This window comes from Embiotoca jacksoni, unplaced genomic scaffold, assembly GCF_022577435.1.
Source record: "Embiotoca jacksoni isolate LCO1_2020_lvr unplaced genomic scaffold, fEmbJac1.0.p SCAF_2, whole genome shotgun sequence".
In the NCBI taxonomy this organism is placed as follows: Eukaryota; Metazoa; Chordata; class Actinopteri; family Embiotocidae; genus Embiotoca; species Embiotoca jacksoni.
The window spans coordinates 9,215,332-9,235,105 of NW_027185340.1; the positions used below are offsets into that span (position 1 = coordinate 9,215,332).

The following is a 19,774-nucleotide window of genomic DNA, read 5'->3' on the forward strand; positions in this document are numbered from 1 at the left end:
GAAGGGAGGCAGGAAGTAGCGTCATATGAGCGCTGTTGCGGATAACTAACTGCGGACTGACCGCAGTTTTTATCAGCCGCAGTGAAACTCTCGCAGCCAGTCGCTACTTCTCTGTTCCTCGCTGAGACACGCAAGCAGGACCGGTCCGGGCGGTGAGTTCATATCGTCGAAGGGCTGGGTTTGTTCGGGCGTTATCCGTCTGCCAACCGAGTTAAATTCAAATAAGTCTGTAATTTATCGTCAGTTGTGTGTAAAAGTGGTCTGAATGAGCTGTAGGTTGCTGTTAGGATGAAAAACTAGCAGATAAGTGCGTTAATAAACATGTAAACTCTGTAGTTAATGTCGGTTTAACGCTGTAAGCTCTTTTACATTTATGTAAAAAAGAAGCGAGCTGTTTGTTGAGTCGATCAACGCCGGTTTTGAAAAATGGGTCAAGTCCAATCAGGATATCGATAATTTTGTACTTTTAGTTTACGAGGTGAAAACTTGGCATAACAACAACAACAACAAAAATTATATTAAACTTATGTCTTTAACTCCATTAAACATTAGAGAGACTGTAGTAGACTAAAAAAAAGTGTTTAAAGCTCATTATGTCCACATACATTATAAAACAAATTATTATAAAAGAAATTTCCCCTCGGGGATTAATAAAGTGAAATAAAATAAAATAAAAAAAACAAAAAAAACAGGAGGCTCATGTTGTTGTAATATAATCCTTTTTTAAGGTTATTACCTGGTTAACTGGGAACTTTTAGTTTCTGGTTGACATTTCTTTAATTCAAATTTTATTCATTTATTCATTTTATCTGTTTTTATTTTTAGTATTTATAATAGTTTGTATTTATTTACTTTTATTTTCGGTATTTTTTTTTTTTATTTATAATTATATTTATTTATTGATTTAATTTTATTTGTGTTGATTTATTCATTTTATTTGTATTTGATTTCTTAGTTTTTTATTTATTTATTTATAGTTATACATTAATATTTATTTATTTTCAATATATTTTTAAAATATTGTTGTTTACAGACGGTGATGATGCTGCGTGTGGGGGGGAGGAGGGGGTTGCTGACCTGCTGAGTATAGAAGGATGAACTTTCTGCCTCTTTATCTGATCTTACTGCTCGAGTCTGGTAAGTACACCAACTTCAGTTGTAATGAATTCAATCGAAGTACATTTACTTCAGCACAAATTGAACTTTATTTGAGTTTTTCCCCATTTTCTGCATCTTTATACTTTGAAAACCTCAGAAGGTAAATGCACTTTTTTTTTACTCCACTACGTTCGTCTGAAAATGACGTCCCTCCAAATCTGGTGATTTTGTTTTGTTTCACTTTTTCTGAAGTGTCACATGTTCCTTTACGGGGCCGAGAAAATTCTCCCACTTTTTGAGTTAAATGAACTGTTTTATAAAGTCCTCTTGAATTTTGTTTGTCAACTCTTTAGAGAAACAAACACGTGATAATCTGACAGAATATGATGTCTCGCTGTAGATTAAATTAACCAGCAGGACATGAAGCAGTTAAAACAGTGTATTTGACCTCTGAATACTTCGCCTACCGATGGTTGAGCACTTGTAAACCTCTCCTCTCCGCGCACACACGCGCGCACACACACACACACACACACACACCCACTGCTTATCAGTGCTTATCACTGCTGACGGCTCACCTGTGGGCCCTCCTCCCTCTTCCCCCGCCCCTGTCGGTTGTGTCCTCTGGACCTTTGTGCCCTCATCCAATGTGTTCACCTGTTGTTTACATAGCGCTCGCTTTACTTCCTGCGCCGGTCAACGTCACCGTGGAGTCGGTGAACTTCCACCACAAACTCCGCTGGGACCCGGGGCCCGGCACCCCGCCGGGGACGCGCTATCAGATCTGGAAGAGGTAAAATCCGCCGCCGCCCTGTTTGCTACGTCCGCTCTCATTTCCTGCCGCCGATAGATCTCGCATTATCCCGACCTGAACGTCTGAAATGTGTCTTCAATAACAAATGGTGTCGTTTTCTGCTCAAAATCAAATCTTCCGAACAAACTGGCGTGAAACGTTTTAGTCTGATTTGGACTTGGTTTTTCTTTTGGTCTTCATTGTAATTTTCTGATTTATCAGAGCAGGATACAGATTACATTAAAAAAAATGATTCCACTACGATCTGCTTCTTCAGTAGAAGCTGAGACCCTTTAGAGCAGAGCAAAGTCCCTTTTAGGTGAATTTACCACATGATAAAATGATGAAATGCAGAACAAAGTGCTGATTCAGTGAAATAATTCATTTTTGGCCTTACTTTATTTATATTATGATATCTCATTTAATGATTTAATTTGATTTGGACATTAAAGGACATCGTTTTTTGGATTCCAGGATGTTTATGATCGATGTTTTTCATCATATTTCTGACATTTGATTTACCAAATGATCAATAAACTGTGAAAATAAAAATCCTCTCGTCGAAGTGACATTGCCGCCGAAGAAGGAGGAAGTTAATCTTGCTGAATCTTTCAATCCTCGCAGATTTCCTCATTGCTCAAGTGTCTTGTTGGATTTTTTTTGAAAACAGGAAACATGTGATGAGAGTCCACACTTTGTTTTTTGTTTTTTTTAAAGTCTTGAGTCCACCGGGTCTCATCAGGTCACAAACAGCAGGGGGACAGGCAGATGTTTTATCATAAAATATTGAGGAAATAAAAGAAAAAACAATGAAGCAGCGGGAAAAAATCATGTTGCAAATTTTTTTTTTATTCTGATTATAAAACGCTCCTTTTGGAAAATAGCAGTCGATTAGTCACCGTGGAAACGGCAGCTGGCTCGCGTTCGATTTCGTGCATTTCATCGTGCTGATGAAGCCCATGTGATGCGGCTGAGAGCTGCGTGATAAGCGGAAGGCCGGAGGAGAGTTTTATATTTTTTTGTAAACCGAAGTAACGAAAGGATTCGGAGCGTGAAGATGTTCCGAGTGGCGAGTTTTGTGCTTTTATTTTGGAGTTAACAGGAAGTGAGTTTGGGGAACGTCGTGGTCGGCGGTTTGCACTTCAACTTTTATCCTCGCAGAGAAGCATGATGGGTAAATTTCAAGCAGATAATTTTAAAAGCTTAACATGAAATGGAAATCTTGTAGGAAATGTCAGATATTTGGATTTTGTATTGATTTTCTTTCTTTCATATTCACTAGGGGAAATAGCCGGTATGAATTAATGATCTTTTTGAGCCTGGGGGTTGTTGATATATTTGATCTCCATCAGTGTTTCGTGAGACATTAACCTTTAATCTGGTCACATCTTCAGTCTGTCTGACGGTGTGTGACGGTGGCCGAGCCGCCTTCTCCCTCAGAGCGGTTTGTTTTTCCACCGACGAGGCGTTGGGCGTTTCGATGCAGCTGCGACCACAAAGCGGCCGGACGATGCTGCTTTATTTAATTTTTTCAGAGGAACCGGAGATTTGAGCGTGTGTGCACGTTTGTTTCAGTTTCAGATGATCTCGTCTTTTTGCTTCGACAGTCATTGTGAAAGTTCACTTTTCATTTAAATGGACGTATTTTTTTTTTTTTACTTAGACACGCAAAACAAACATATTGTGTTCAGCACCTGACAATAGAGACGAAACTAGACCGTCTTGCTGCTTTATGGATGAATCCGCCTCTGAATAGAAGAAATTAATGCACAAGGTCTTGCTGTTTAAGGTCTGCTGCCCCTTTTTTCTTTTCTTTTTTATGAAACTATATTTTCCAGTCCGGTTTGTGTCCACCTGATAAATATGAGTCCAATATTCCTGATGCTTTTAGCTTAACAGCTGGCGTGGAAAAAATGAATCAGAACCGAGTGGCCCGATCTGGAGCCCGCGGGCCAAATTTGGGCCGCACCTTCTTTGATTTTCTTTCCCCCACCGCGGTATTTGACTATTTCGTGCTTATTCCTTTTATTCTTAAGTGCTGTAAAATCTCTTGTATTATCTTTTCTTAAAAAAAAAAAAACAGATGAAATCAACCAACTCTCCGTCTTCTTTGTATCGAGCGCTACGATCGGCTCATTAAAGAAAAAAAAAAAAAAATGACGGAAAACAGGATCAGCTGGGGGAGGCTGTTTTTTGTTTTTCTTTTATCTAGGAAGGGCGTCAGAGGAGAAGTTCCTTTGTACCGAGAGCGCCGAACTAAAACCGCTCCGTTTGTTTTGTCCGTGTTCAGGTTTAAAGGGAAGAAATGGAAACGCGGTGGCAACTCGACGTCAACGTCCATCAAGCTGAAGCTGCAGACGAAGGAGATGTACGAGCTGAAGGTTCAGGCGTGCCTCAACCAAAGCCGGTCCGCCGAGTCCCGCATTCTCTCCTTCACCCCGTTCATCCACAGTACGTGACAGGAGTCTTTAGACTCGGGTTTAAACTCAACATTAGGTTTTATAATTTGGGAAGGTCCAGGGGGAAATCCAAACAACATTAAAAGTGTAGGTTAGTTAAAGAAAAGTATATTATTTATTTATCTGTTGTTTTAAAGTCTTTTTTTGTCAGATAGAAACTTGAAGCGAACTGGTTCGAAATCAAGTGCGTCTAGGATGTCGCTGAGGGTTTTTCCCCCATTTTTTTTTTTTTTTTTTTTTTTTTTTTCAGTAAAATTGCAGTAATTGGCAAGAATTGCAAGTCGAACGTATCATAGAAATAGCTTGAAATATTTTAATTCTGATCTTTTTTTTTCTGAGCTTTACAAAAAAAAACATCGTGGCGCCCAAAGTTACAAAAAACATTCCTGATTTATAAAGTGACATATCTTTATAATATAGAATACAGAGAAAAGATTGATTTTGATGCTTTTTTAAATCAAATAAATTCAACAGATTCTGTGTGAAAACAAAAACAAACTGAAATCTCTTACATGTTGAATAAACTCCTGTAATTGAACCTAATTCTCATGATAAAACGACATTTCCCATGAGCCCCTGTCACTTCCTGTTGTGTTGTTTTTCCCAGTCAGCTGCCATGTGGTTTATTTTGCTGACTTTGAGTTATTTGTATTTTTGTTGATAAAAGCGAGGTTTTGTTTTGAATAGACTTCTATTGAGAAACTTTTAATGCAGAAAAAGTCTGTTTTATATCGTACAAATTGCTTTTGCGTTGCAAAAGCTCATTAAAAAGAAATGTTTTCTTCCTTGTGACAAAGCCTTCATAGATCCTCCGCGGTTCTCCCTGGTTGGATGTGGGAGCTGCATCCAGGTCAACATGTCGCTGCCTAAAGCTGACAAATACTCAGACATCGAAGACATCCAGAAATTCTACACCTCCGATTTCAGTGTCTCTTGGAAGAAAGGAAAAGAAGCAAAAGTGGTGGTAAGAAATAATTTTATTTTCTGCGTCAAATCTCTCTCCTTGTGATTTTCCAGCTGGATTATGTACGATGAAGAGTTTATTTTGTTTATCTGAGCCTGTTATATGTATTTTTTTTTTAAACCAGATACTTTCCTGTTCGGTTCAATTAAACCGAAATGGTCAGGGGCGACTTCCAGCTTTCCTCCCTGATCAGCTGTATGATTATCGCCTCATCTAAGTATTCTGGTTTAACTCCTGAAATCCTTCCTCCAGAGACAAAAAGTTTAGCACATCTAAAATGTCCAGTTTCCTCTTCGCAGTGGAAGTTGTGACAGTCGGTAACTGTGTGAATAACAAAAAATACAACCACGTTAACGTGACCGCTTGTAAGGTGAACATTTGTGATTTCACCGTGGACCTGAAACTGGACCAGAGAAACATCAAATTTTTGGGGAACAGAAAATCTTCAACTCACTCCACTTGCAGCCGAGTGTTTCTGAGCCCATGCAGTGATTTCCACAACAGAATCATGGCTGTTTTTTGAGCAGCGTCGCCTGAAGACCAAGAGAAACATCAGATTTTGGGGTCAAACTTTGTAAATGGTCAACAGAGACCCTTGAAATGCTTCAGAAAGTCTACGGCGATGAAGTGATGAGCCGGGTGAGGTGTTCTGATGACATCATGTTTCAAGAGGGGCGGAGCTTCTCTGTCCAAGACCGAAGAAGAAGGCGCATCAGGTCAGGAGACACCAGGTGGGTTTTCTTTGTGTCACCGTGAATTTGTCCCCCAGAGTCAGATTGTCAACACCGAGTTCTACTGGAAACGGTTCTGTAGCGGAAATCACTGCATGGGCTCAGGAACGCTCGGCTGTAAGCGGGCGTGTTGAAGAATTTTTTTTTTTGTTCCCTAAAATTGGATGTTTTTCTGCTCCAGTTTTCAAGTCCGTAGTGAAATCACAAATGTTCACAAAGAAACTCGTGGAACTGATTTTTGATCAAGAGTCTACACTTTGACTACTTTCTCCTGGAGGTTGTTGCTTCCTCCCGCTCTGTGGCACGTCACGGTCCTGCGCTCTGTTCGTACGAAACAGGAAGTCTCGGGAGGATAAAATGATTCCCCCTCGGCGTAAATGTAACTCTAACCAGATTATGTCTTTCTATTTGACCAGCAGCTGACCACAAGTGAAAAGAACTACACGATCAATAACTTGGAGAGAGGCGTGGAGTACTGCGTTCAGGTGCAAATGATGATAAATCTGAACAAGAACACGGCGCCGTCGGCCTGGAACTGCATTTACACCAGCCACATCGAGCCGAGCAGAAGTGAGCTGATGTTTATCTTGTTATTGTTGTTGTTGGTGTTGGTTTTCATGCCTAAGGAAACCTATGCCTGCATGTGTTTGTGTCCTGAAGGAAAGGCAAAGGTGGCGATTTACATGTTGGCCCATTTGTTTGTGTTGAAATCAGTGTTTCTCACGCTCACACTTCCAGACTTGAAGGAGTTGAATAATGTGTGTTTGTACTTCTTCAGTACCGGCTGTCATATTTTCCGTGGCCGCTCTTCTGATTCTGGTTCTTGTCGTCCTGACGATCGGCATGTTCGGCCTCTACTACACCGGATTCCTCTGCAAACTGAAGGCTGTGCCCAAAGTACTAAGAGTAAGAAATCAATCCATTTATCTATATATATACATCCATCTATTTACATCACACTGGATATAAAAGTGTTCGTAGCTTCCAGGTCTGAAAAATGGGGCTGATGCAGAAGTGTCTTAAACTGCAATACCACCGAGTGCCACTAGAGGTCGGCTCCAAAAAGCCTCCGGCTTCATAGACTCCCATTCAACTTCTCTCATCAAATACAAAGTCAATAAAATGTCTCCAGCAGTTATCTGTGTTGTTAGCTAAAGTCACTCCTTATTAGTTTTCTGGAAGTCCATCTGAAAAGAATCCCTCATTCATTAGAAAATAGGCTTCAAAAAGACCTGTTTTTGGGGGCATGTCTGTTTGATTGACAGGCCTGTGGTGCAGTCATGGTTACAGCTAACTGTGGGTGGGATGTAGTATCATCGGGTGTCCAATCAGATCAGTCAGATCCACCGCTGGCCCCTCCCCCCAGCTCGTCCAAATATGGTCACATTACATCGATCCATCCGTCAACATTCAGTCTGTTGTGATAACACAGCGATAGATTTTTGAAACACGCACTGATGAATGTGTTGAACGTTTGTGGCCTTTAGACGACCGTAGAAACACCGATAACGAAAGGTGACGCAACCTTTAGTCCAGTCGGTAAATTTCCCAGGTCATAATTTTTTTTGGCGACGACATGGCACAAACTTACAAGCATAACGACTGTAGTTGCAGGTTTAAAAAAAAAAAAAAAACATTTCAGGTGTATCATGATGCAGGGGATTCTGAGAGGTAAAAAAAAAAAAATCACATCATTATTCTTCAGATATTCCTCCGACGTGTTCTGACGACACTTTCCTGTTCATTTCAAGCATAAAGCTAACAAAATACTGTTTCACCGTCTTTGGCGGGGAGTAGTTCCAAAATAAAAGTGAATTTCTTTATCAGCACTCTGCACACTGAAGTTAGGGAAGGAAGTTACTATAGTAACCTCAGCTGTGAGGGAGCAGATACGTTCTCTTCTTCACCTCCCCTTCTTCTGCTCCCGTAGACGGCGCTGAGGCACGGCTACATCCTGACCCCGGAGAGGACTGACCCGGACCCCGTCTCCGTCAGCTCGGGGGGACACGGGGAGCGCCACAGTCCCACGGCTGCCGACGACGACGACCACGAAGACGGCGACCACGGAGACGACGGGATGGACGTCTACGTGGACAGAGACGCGGGGCTTTCCTCGGGGGAAAGTTCCCGCCAGGACTCCGGGAGGGCTCCGGGAGAGGCGGAGGCACCGAACACCGAGTTTGACCCTCCTTGTGCATCAAAGGAACCTCCGCTCCTTCATATCTTGCCTTGTATTCGTCAAAGTGGGGTCCGGGGACACGTCGCAGGTCAGGAGGAAGAGGAGGAGGTGATGGAAGAGGAGGAGGAGGAGGAGAAGAAGGTGGTGCAGGACATCTCCGGCAATGTCAATCTGTTTTCGGTCACGCTCGCCTCTCTGGCTGCCGGCAACGAAGAGCAGGAGGAAGAGGAAGATTCTCTCATCGACTTTTTAAAAGCGTCCAGTCCGGAGCGTTCGCAAACGAAACGGGCTGAATCGGACGAAGAGGCGCCAACGCTCAACGAATTTACCACGGACGATCTGTCGCAGCACAGAGCGACCGGAGAGGAGGAAGAAGAAGAAGAAGAGGAGGAGGAGGAGGAGGAGGAAGAAGAGGAGGAAGAGGAGGAGGATTTCAACGGGTATTTAAGAAACCGATGATTCACACGTTCCTCTGACGGCAACTTTATCCCTTTTTATAAAAGGAGAAATCAAACTATAATATTTAAATATAGTCTGGAAAAATATAAATAATTGTATTTTGTTACAAGTTTTTTTTTTAAAAATGTAAGAAAAAAAATATCTGAAGTCTCAAGAAACAACATGTAGAAAGTAAATAAGTGCTTTATTTTTTATTTTTTTTATTATTGTTAGCGTTTCTCTGCACATTATATATTTTTTATATTTATGGACCTTCTGACATGTGATGGAGGGAAAATAAACAACAGCAGTGACGCGAGGACTGTGATCGTTTACCAAGCCAGCATTCTTTTTCTGACTGGTAATAACATCTGCCAAAGTCCATGCAAAGAAAGTCAAATTTAACGATCGTAATGGCTTGAATGTTCGGCCTCTTTCACAGCCTCTTTCTTAAAGATATCGTCGTGACACTTGAAACTGAAGCAGCTTCAGTTCTGTTAAAAAAAATATGTTCGAGTGTTCACAGTCAGAATATGCATTGTTTGTGATGTGCCGGGACACCGGACACACCTTCAGAGAAACCGGAGTCATAACTCGGAGGTGGTTTTAAATGTAACGTGTCTCAGAAAAGTGACTTGATATTCATACTAATACTTTATCTTTTTTTTTTTTTTTTTTCCCCCAGTGGGAGTTTGTGCACATGTTGATGAGAGATCTTTGCATATAAACACTGTAATAAATGCTGGCGACGGTAATCTTCCAAAACAAGCTGTGACGTGCGGGTTCGCGTGACTGTCATCAGATTTACATGTCACGTGATCGTTTATTTTCGTCAGTGATTGAATGATTTTAAAACAAGATTATTTTTTTTTTCTTCTCTGTTGTATAAACACGCCGATATCTGCTGGGACCCCTCCTCCACCCCCCCCCCTTGCAATAAAGGCATGCTCTTTGCGCTTTGCTAGGTCACGTGATTTCCTATCAACCAATTCCTCCGATGGTGCCTTCAGGAACCGTCTGAGGAATCTCTCCACCAGGCAACGTGAAGGGACGGTAAAAAAAAATGAACACGAGTGCTGTCTGTTAAATTGTTATTTTCACGTTTTTAACTCAAATTTTTACATTTCTGATGCACAGAATTTGAAAATATATATTTTTTTCCAAACTATAATTTTTTTAATCTCATGTTTCATGTGTCAAATCGACATGTTTAAAAAGGATTTTTCTGGCGAGAATAATTCTATCGTTAATTTATGAGTCCTCAAAAAATAATACGTTTGAGGAGAGGGGGCGGGGGGTCTGTTTGATTGACAGGCCTCTGGTGCAGTCAGGATTCTCCTTATAGGTGGGTGCCCTTATAAAATATAATAATATTATAGCGTCCTTGCTCAAGGAAGCCGCCAGGCGGTAACCGGTTTTCTTGAACTGTTTTTTATTTATTTTTTCGGAAAGAGTTTTCCAAATATATATTCAGTCTATAACATTTCATTTGATAGAATTTATAAGTGCAAAATCTTTATCTAAAGTATTTCTAAGTGAAATGTTATAATATACACGAAACTATTAAACGCTCTACAAACTCCTAAAGAATTTCTTTTTTTTCTGGAGGTCCGTGAAGGCAGCAGCAGTTTGTGTGTGTGTGTGTGTGTGTGTGTGTGTGTGTGTACGTGTACGTGTCCGCCGTTTTGTGTGAGGATCTGTGATTATCCGCCTCTGCTCGGCTTCACGTCTTGAACAGACCGGTAGCTGCTCCGTTACCGGACAGTGTTTTTGTTTTTGTTTTTGTTTTTGTTTACAGCCGCTGAACCCCTCGTCACTCGTCGGCTGTCGGCTAAGCAGGTTTTATCGGTCGGTGCTAATCCGTTATAACTCGCTGCAGCGACGGATAACGTTTCCGGCGTGTTGCTAAAAGACGCCAATCTCGTTATTTATTTTTATTTATTTTTTTCTAGTGAAGCCAGGCTGAGTTTATGAAGATAACTGAGCTGGTCGGTGAACTTGAAGACGTCTGTGACTGATAAAACTGGAAAACAGGTTAAAAAAAAAAAAAAAAAACCCGACTAAACTTTAATGTTAAGCGCGAAGTCATTCCCAGGATTATTATTCATCATATGTCAGTGATTCATTTATTACTTTCAAGATGTTTTTGTGACGGTGGTCATAGAGAAAGTGAAAGGACTACGAGCAGGGAGGGGGGATGGGATGGCGGTGCAGCGGGGATGGAGTGTCCCTCAGTGATGACGACGGCTGTCGTATGGACGCTCACGTGGCTGCCTCTGGTCCTGCCAGGTGAGTTAACATGGTTACCTGAAGAAAATAAAAACAGACAACACACTCACCCGGAAGTTGATCTGTTTTTTCTTTTCTTTTTTTTCTTTTTTTAAGGGCACAAGTTTAAATATGTTGTGCAATAAAGTGACAGTTTTGCCATAAAACAACAAAAAAAACTTCATTGTAGGTGAATACAATTAATCCACAATATATTTATCACTGAATCATAGGTGTCCATAAACTTTTTTTTATTTATGTGGTTTTAATCAAGAAGAAAGAATCATATGAGCCAAATCTTTTTTTTTAAGTTTTTAAGTCGCTTTACATTAAAAAAAAAATAGTCACCGCTTCTATTAGATAGTTAAAATTAAAACAACAATATTAATACAACCAAAGGTTCCTTATCTTCTTTTTTTCAAAGCCTGGTGCCTACATTACCCACAATGCCAGAGAGCAGTTTCAGGGAGGCAAAATCCATCCGTCCTCGTGTTGTTGACGCCTCCTGTGTTCACATTTAGCATCCTGTTTGTTTGTTTGTTTGTTTGTTTGTTTGTTTTGCAGCTATGAGTGAACTCCCAATGCCTGTGAATGTCAGAGTGTCTCCGAGTCACTACAATCACACATTGACATGGGAGGCGGGGCCAGGAACACCTGCAGGAGTTTCTTACAGCGTCACCGTCATAACCGAGAGGTGCGTTTCACCTGTGTGTGGTTAATGTTTGTTTATGTACCGACGACCAATCGGGGAGTTAGTTGTAAACTTGTTTATTTCTGTTGTAGACGTGTGTTTTTTTTCCGACTGTAAACATGTTTATTTCTGTTGCAGACGTGTGGTTTTTTTCCGACTTTAAACATGTTTATTTCTGTTGTAGACGTGGTTTTTTTTCCGGCTGTGAACATGTTTATTCAGCTGATTTGAATGTTTACTGTCTGAACTGTGCGTGTCCGTCCTTTAAGGAGTTCCTCCCAGATCCCGGTGGTCGGCTGCGAGCGCGTCCAGCAGCCGCTGGTCTGCGACCTGACGGCGGCGTTCTCCGACCCGGTGGAGGTCTACATCGCCGCGGTTACCGCTGTGCTGGACAAACGGAAGTCAGAGCAAGTCTACGCACAAAGAATTAAACCCATCAGTAAGTTTTCAGTCGTGCATCTTTGACGATGACGAAAAATGTTAATTTTAGACCGATGGGATGACGGTGAACTGTCGAGTCGTCGTTTTCTGTCACGTGACTAAAGTTTTGTCGCCGTCTCGAAGGCTAAAAAATATATTAAACATTTTTAGTAGAAGCAAGGAATCTGAAATTTAAAACTCATTTTCTTATTAAACACTTCAATTTTGAATTTTTTATAGTATAATACAAGTGATCAACAAAAAGACATTCGAACCAAAACGAGATAAAACGGGGAGGGTGGGGGTCAAACGAACCGAGACATTAGTTACAATAAAAATTAAAAAAATAAAGTAGGTGAATGTTAATTTTAGACCCATGGGATGGCGGTGAAATGTCGAGTCGTCGTTTTTTGTCACAAAAAAAAAGTGATACAACAATTTTTTTTTTAGTTAGAAGCAAAGAATCTGAAATTTAAAACTATTTTTCTCCCAGCTCACTTCGGCCTGCCGCTGCTGAGCGTCGCGACCTGCGGCGCCAATCTGTGCATCGACCTTCAGCCTCCGACCGAGCGACACCGGGGGAGCTACGACATCCTGAGCTACCAGCTGAGGATCGACAGCGACGGCGGAGACAAAGCACAGGTACACGCACGCACACACACACACACACACACACACACACACACACAGATAGGGAGCCAGTCTTTGATCCGATATCTCCAACATAACCTGCTCCGGACCAGGTTAGGTTTGCGGCATCAGTTACCATGGTGATCTAGCCAGCGTCATACGCCCAACGTCAACATACCTCACTAACCCGCTGAACAAAAAAACTTGTTGGTGCAGGAGTCACGTCTGAGTCACGCATCCACGAGTTAGAAAGGTGTGACCAGACATCAAGCGGTCACCCCGCCAAAATAAAAGTACCTTTTACGATCCCCTTTCAGAATCGGGTGCTTTGAAACGAACCTGTAAACTGTGTTGATTTTTTATTTATTTTTTTAAATGTCAGAAAGTCTTAATGAAATCATGAACTGTTAAATCTTGAACGTCCGTCCTGTATCCAGTTCCTGAGGGACACGAGGTCTCTGAGGACGGTGGTTCTGGACCGCCTGGGGGTCGGCCGACGGTACTGCGTCTCAATCCGCTTCTCCGACAGCCTCGAGGACAAGGAGTCCAACTTCAGCCGACCTGTGTGCACTCCCACTGCCTCCGTCTTCTCCGAAGGTGTGTCCGTGTTTACATGTGAGTGTTTTTTTTAAATTTGATTTCCTCCCTTCTTGTATCCGGACGCCTCCGCATTTTAAAGTTCAGAAACTGTTCCTGTTGAACGCAGCAGCAGGAGGAAGCAACGAGCTCCATGAGGAAGTGACGCTCCGATAACCATCTAACAATGCTAACAAACAAATAATTTTCGCTGAAAACCACACGCAGGTTAACAAACGGCTGACCTTCAGCTAATAACACTAACGGCCACGTTCGCTTACAACGCTGACAAACAGCTAATTTAGCTATAAAAAAAAAAAAGCAATTAAACTCAAGTTAAACAGCTAACAAGTTAACAAACAACTAATTTTACAAAAAAAAAAAAAACGACTAAACCCAAATCAACAAATGGATAACAACGCTAACAGCTGATTTCACTCGAAAACAACGTTTACAGCCGAAGTTCGGACTTTATTTACTGACACGTCAGTCGTGATGATGATGATGATGATGATGATGATGAAGATGTACGTGTGAGGTAATTGTTTCCTCCCTGCAGACTTGGTGATCTCCACCGTGTTCATCCCGATGGTGATTATCGGGCTGGTGATCGTGGCTCTGTTCCGTTCTGGCTTCATCTGTCTGAAGAGGACGTCGCTGCCGTCGGTTCTGGTGAGTCACGAGTTCACGTCAGTGAATGCAGCTGCTGTAATTTCACTTCAGGTCTTCGTGAAACGTGTGAAAGTCTCACTGTGGAGATAAAAAAAAAAAAAAAAAAAACGCAATGAGGTGGACGTAGACAGAATATCTACTCTTATGATGTTATTCAACAACGATCTCTGCAGCATCAGAAATCATAAAATCCCTGTTTTTTTGGGGGGGGGGGGGGGTTTCTTCATTATTTCTACTTCTTAAGAAATGCAAGTGCATCAAATTCCCCAAAAAATGCATGTGACAAAGTATTGCGTGAGTTTGGAGTTTTTGCGGTTTTAGAATCTGTCTACTAGAATAATAATAATAATAATAATAATAATAATAATAATAGTAGTAATCTGTAGTCTGAAACAGAAAAAAAATAAATGAGGAAAAACTAAAAAGTAAAAAAAAAATTAAAATCTAAAGAGAGATTGATCATGACTGAAAGTACAACAAATGTTCTGTTGTCATTTGTGGTTTTGGCAGCGAGCAGCATGGCATAAACATTTTCTGAGTAAATTAACAGGAAAGAACAGCAGGCGGAAACATGCACACACGCACACTCAACACATAGCTGGAAGTGAACTCTGCCATGGTGCTCTGGTTGAGCTGTGGTGCAACAAGAGAAAAGAAAAACGCCAGCTGCAGGAGAGTTCTTCTTCCTTTTCGTTGTCTTTTTCTTCTTCTTCGTCTTGTTCTTTTTCGTTGGTGTTGTGTAGATGAGGTTGAGGTGGAGTCGAGGTTAGAGGATCAGAAAGATGAGAAGAGCTCAGAGAAAATGGCTTTTCAAAGTTCCTTAACAGTGTGTGTGTGTATGTATATATATATGTATATATGTGTATATATCTATATAAAAAAAAAAGTCCTGTAAACCAACAGCAGCAGCTAACGAGCCCGAAGATGGAGGAAAACAAAATCAGAGCTAAAAGCATCAGGAATATTGATATATATATACTTCACTGGAAAAACACTGTCGGCACAATGCGGCTAATTAACGCAAAACTCCCATAAAATGTTTTGAATTAAATGCTCATTATCAAAGGAATATTAAATTAGTTTTATCCACACGTCTAGTTGTCAGAGACGTCTCTTTGTTTGTGTGCATCCAGCAGGTCTATGTGTTGAATGAACATGAATTAAACAGCATCTAAAGCTCTTATTTTGACAGCTGATGGAGTCGTTGTTTCTATATTACAGCCACAGACTTTCTGTTCTGGAAAGAGACGTGGCTTTTAGGAGCTTTTAGGAACTTTTATCTCCGCGGTTCTTTAAGTCCAATAAATACATATAGAAAGATTATAACGAAAATATTTTACACAGGAATCAATTACAGATTTATTTCTTTATCAGGTAGTGCTTTAAAAAAACAAAAATCACACTTTTCATTCTGGGTTTGTGATTTTGTTTTGCTCATTCACGCAATTTTTACGTAACTCTTTTTTTTTCTTTATCAAAATGTATGAAGACTTAAATACGCAGATATAAAATAGAAAATTCATCTCATTTGTTACAAGTCATTTTCACACAGTCCTTCTTGGAAGAATCGGATTAATAATAAATCCGCTGCGATGAGGGGACTTACTGTGACATTAAAAGCTCTTGTCACTGATAGTTTGTGAAACGTTCCATTAATACCAGTATTTTCCTTGTTTCGCGATGGCGTGCCAGGATAGAAGAACCGTTGGGGACGTGGGTGCCGTTACGGTTAACCTTTTATTATTGGCTGCATCTGAGGGGGGATTCGAACACGCTTTGTATGAAGCAGCGTGCAGTTTCAGGTTCCATTATTAAGGGCCACAAATCAACCGGAGTGACAGCGAGATATATAGACAGAGGGGGTTTCCCCTCATACGAGGCAGGTTTGTGGCCGATGAATTCAAATTCGTAGAAAACGCTTGTCGCATTTTGTCGAAGCTTAACTTCCTCTGAAGTGATTCGGCAGCTTCTTTTTCACCCGGGGGGGGGGGGGGGGTTTGAGGTCGTTTTCCGTATGAGGTAAATGAGACAAATAAACCTATTATACATTGAAGTTTTAGTTTTAAACTTCTTCCTTACATATGAAATGCTCTTCATATCTGATGGTTGTAGATTTGATTATTTGTACAAAACTTGTGATTTGTCTGAATGTTTGCCTCTTCACAGATTTTATTTTTATAAGACGCAGCAGTCCTTTTAGTTTGAAGTTTCACACAGGAAACCTAGTGACTGTAGGACTGTTTACTCTGGTAGCGCCGGAACCCCCCCCGCCCCCCAACCACTGTGATTAAAACATTAAAAACAGTGACTGAAACATTAAGAACAGCCATTAAACATTAAAAAACAGTCATTCAAACATTAAAAACTGATTCAAACATTAAAAACAGTCATTCAAATATTACAGTCATTTAAACATTAAAAACTGATTCAAACATTAAAAATAGCCATTCAAACATTTAAAACTGATTCAAACATTGAAAACAGTCATTCAAACATTACAGTCATTTAAACATTAAAAACTGATTCAAACATTAAAAATAGTCATTCAAACATTTAAAACTGATTCAAACATTAAAAATAGTCATTCAAACATTAAAGACTGAAACGTTAAAAACACTGATTAAAATATTAAGAACAGCCATTAAACATTAAGAACAGTCATTCAAACATTAAAAACTGATTCAAACATTACAAACAGTCATTCAAACATTAAAAACTGATGCAAACATTAAAAACAGTCATTCAAACATTAAAAACTGATTCAAACATTAAAAATAGTCATTCAAACATTTAAAACTGATTGAAACATTACAAACAGTCATTTAAACATTAAAAACTGATTCAAACATTAAAAACAGTCATTCAAACATTAAAAACTGATGCAAACATTAAAAACAGTCATTCAAACATTAAAAACTGATTCAAACATTAAAAATAGTCATTCAAACATTTAAAACTGATTGAAACATTACAAACAGTCATTTAAACATTAAAAACTGATTCAAACATTAAAAATAGTCATTCAAACATTTAAAACTGATTGAAACATTAAAAACAGTCATTCAAACAGTCATTTAAACATTTAAAACTGATTCAAACATTAAAAATAGTCATTCAAACGTTAAAGACTGAAACATTAAAAACACTGATTAAAACATTAAGAACAGCCATTAAACATTAAAAACAGTCGTTCAAACATTAAAAACAGTCGTTCAAACATTAAAAACTGTGATTCAAACTTTAAAAACAGTCATTAAAACAGCAGATTATTATTTAATTCTTTTATTTATGTTTTAAATAATGACACGCAGAACATCAGAACAAAGTTTCCTCACAAAACACAAGCTGGAAATTTTTTGGGTTTTTTTGTTTTTGGTTTTGTTTTGTTTTGTTATAAGACATCATAATGAATAAAGTGTTTTCTTCATCAGATGTGTCTGTTCTCTGTCTCAGGAGACCGTCCATCACATCGAGGAGGTGCTGGTCATGACGCCCCGCCGCTCCTCCTCGTCCTCCTCCCTCCTCAATGTTTTGCAGATGGCGCCCTCTGCTGGTGAGAAGCGGAGCGGGCGGTCGTCGTCAGACGAGAGCGACGGAGAGAGCGAGCCGACGGAGGGAACCGGCGAGAGCACAGGGGGAGATTACAAACTGAAGATAGGCGCCAACCTCCTCTCTTCCTCCTCCTCCTCCTCTTCATCATCGCTGTCCGCCACTCCTCAACACCCGGCCGGCGTCCCCTCGGAGCGGCCGTCAGACTTCAACCTGCAGGTCAGAGGTCAGAGTTCAGACGGTGTGACCGGAGGAAGAAGAGACGAGGAGGAGGAGAAAGAGGAGGAGGAGGAGGAGGTGGTGGTGGGAGGAGGAGGAAGGGACAGCCACAGTGTGAACCTCCTCACGTTAACCTTCAGCAGGCTTGAAGAGGAGGAGGAGGAGGAGGAGGAGGAAGAGGAGGCGAAATCCCATCCTGACATAGAGTCTCTCTCTCCTCCTGTCCCGCCCTCACAAACATGTGGCGCCGAGGGAGTCGCCATGGAAACCGTCTCCCTGTTTGAGGAGGAGGAGGAGGAGGAGGAGGAGGAGGATGTAGACGAGCTCTGTGGATATATGAGGCGTTAGTGCCGGGCAGGACGTTGGCTGGTTTTGAAGGCTGCTTCACAGGAAGTGATGTCATCATCAGACAGACATTCCACATTCCCGATGATGACTGATCAAGAATCTCTTTTCTTAAATATTGCGAAGCGCCAAAAACTCATCAGAAATAATCCTGGTACTTGATTTTATGTGTCGGACAGCTAGAAGGTTCTTTTTTTTTTGCATAGGACGAAAACCACTGTGGAGGCGCACCAATCAAAAAAAGAAATGAGTACATCTCCCTCCGAAATGACTCTGAGCCGCTGATGGAAAAACTGGTCCACCGACCGGACCGAACCTCAGGACGAGACACGGCTTTCCCACTTTTATTTTTATTTTTTTTTTTTTTAAGGCAAACAAATCTGCCTTCAAACAGGATTAAACTGCTGCTAATCAAGTTTCCGGAATCTAAACTCTGAAATATGAAATAATACTCGGACGTAGTACAGATGAAATGAAAAGGCGGACTTCTCTCGACCTCTTTATTTCTTTTGAGCATCGCTGTCATGACAACGCCGACAGCAAAGCTGACGCTCGCATCGTTTCGTACTTCAAAATAAAAGCGCAGCAGCAGAAGTTCTGTAGACTTTAAAATTTAACGGTTCGTCTTTTCGTCCACACTCCAGGGGGGAAAAAATGGGCCCTAAAAGTGTGCCGGGACCCACCAGTTGAGAACCACCTCCTGATCCCCCTTTGAATCTTTTTTTTAAGCCGTTTGTTTGGTGAAGAACGATCTTTGAACTGTAAAAGTTTATTTAACAAAAGAAATGTCAGCTGTTTTATTGGAACAAAATCAAAAACTTGATATTGAATAATAATGATGAACTCTTGATAATGAAATATTGATATGAAACTCTTCAGGCGAGGAGAAGGAAAAGTTTCTAAAGTATCCTGTGTTTGCACCTCTTTGATGAGCAGCTAGAGGGCGAATGGAGGAGGTTTTATTGTTTGCAGAGACCAAACAAACACATTTGATCAAACATGACATCCTGACTTCATTGTTTTTATAATAATCTGAACAAAGAGCAGCATTTTCAAAGTGTCTTCAGATGTTTGTTTGTTTGTTTTTTTTACCTGAAACTGTAGAAACAGAAAAACTCAAGAGAATTGTAACTGAAAAATAAGGTTTTTAAGGGAATTAACTGTCAGCTCTGAACGCAGAACCGTTAATCAACTGACAGAAAATGGATTTTATTCTGAATCCTTCGTTCGTTTTGTCTCTCGGGAACCGTCAACAGAAACGACGGCACGTAAGTGACGAACCTTTTTCAACTGTTTAAGAACATTTATTTTTTATAATCGATAAGAAATAATTTAGTCTTTAAAACCATGATGTTTTCATGTTGTTACATCACTTACCTTCCGATAAAGTTGAATGTTTACTGCAGTGAAAGTTTAATATTGCACAGCCTGCTGTCATTTGTGCCATTATGTGTGTTTTTTTTTTTAATTATTATTAAATTCTGCCAGATTTCATGTTTAGAACAATATAATCCAACATATTTTGGTCCACTTTAATGTATTTATACCGACCAACGTGTATCAACTCAGTGTTACTCAGCCAACAATATGTTATAACTCATACATGTTCCATGTTACACCTACTGTCCTGTTTTTTTTTTTTATTTTTATTTGACTCTTCAATGTCAAACTTACTTTACACAAATAAAACCTCACAAACATGTGAAACCAGTGTGTGTGTGAGAGCTGCATGATCTGAGGTT

General features: G+C 40.4%; 2 protein-coding genes across 5 annotated transcripts; both read left to right on the top strand.

The window, feature by feature from the left end:
• The first annotated feature begins 87 nt into the window (after positions 1–87).
• crfb1 (cytokine receptor family member b1) lies at positions 88–9,616 on the top strand. Of its 3 annotated transcripts, none has more exons than XM_069154404.1 (8): positions 88–152; positions 1,034–1,137; positions 1,771–1,891; positions 4,182–4,342; positions 5,148–5,314; positions 6,462–6,615; positions 6,824–6,951; positions 7,976–9,616. In XM_069154404.1, exons 2-8 carry the CDS (start codon positions 1,095–1,097, stop codon positions 8,681–8,683), a joined length of 1,482 nt encoding a protein of 493 aa, XP_069010505.1. In that variant the 5' UTR covers positions 88–152; positions 1,034–1,094; the 3' UTR covers positions 8,684–9,616. The 3 variants fall into 3 exon arrangements, with proteins under 3 accessions (XP_069010505.1, XP_069010506.1, XP_069010507.1); XM_069154405.1 differs by having other exon boundaries at positions 6,465–6,615; XM_069154406.1 differs by lacking the exons at positions 88–152; positions 1,034–1,137; positions 1,771–1,891 and having other exon boundaries at positions 3,449–4,342.
• A 94-nt stretch (positions 9,617–9,710) lies between these two features.
• On the top strand, positions 9,711–19,739 carry LOC138201173 (interleukin-10 receptor subunit beta-like). Of its 2 annotated transcripts, XM_069154402.1 has the most exons (8): positions 9,711–10,510; positions 10,615–10,951; positions 11,495–11,624; positions 11,891–12,060; positions 12,535–12,683; positions 13,109–13,286; positions 13,807–13,919; positions 17,373–19,739. In XM_069154402.1, exons 2-8 carry the CDS (start codon positions 10,774–10,776, stop codon positions 18,033–18,035), a joined length of 1,581 nt encoding a protein of 526 aa, XP_069010503.1. In that variant the 5' UTR covers positions 9,711–10,510; positions 10,615–10,773; the 3' UTR covers positions 18,036–19,739. The 2 variants fall into 2 exon arrangements, with proteins under 2 accessions (XP_069010503.1, XP_069010504.1); XM_069154403.1 differs by having other exon boundaries at positions 9,711–10,951; positions 13,109–13,268.
• The last annotated feature ends 35 nt before the right edge of the window (positions 19,740–19,774 follow it).

What these genes read in the sequence shown, in the direction of transcription:
- crfb1 (XM_069154404.1), top strand. Translation starts at nt 1,095, where the DNA reads ATGAACTTTCTGCCTCTTTATCTGATCTTACTGCTCGAGTCTG. An exon ending in GATCTTACTGCTCGAGTCTG is followed by an intron (nt 1,138 to 1,770) that starts GTAAGTACACCA and finishes TTGTTTACATAG; the next exon opens with CGCTCGCTTTACTTCCTGCG. An exon ending in CTGTGCCCAAAGTACTAAGA is followed by an intron (nt 6,952 to 7,975) that starts GTAAGAAATCAA and finishes CTGCTCCCGTAG; the next exon opens with ACGGCGCTGAGGCACGGCTA.
- LOC138201173 (XM_069154402.1), top strand. Translation starts at nt 10,774, where the DNA reads ATGTCAGTGATTCATTTATTACTTTCAAGATGTTTTTGTGACGGTGGT. An exon ending in GTCACCGTCATAACCGAGAG is followed by an intron (nt 11,625 to 11,890) that starts GTGCGTTTCACC and finishes CCGTCCTTTAAG; the next exon opens with GAGTTCCTCCCAGATCCCGG. An exon ending in ACAAAGAATTAAACCCATCA is followed by an intron (nt 12,061 to 12,534) that starts GTAAGTTTTCAG and finishes TTTTTCTCCCAG; the next exon opens with CTCACTTCGGCCTGCCGCTG.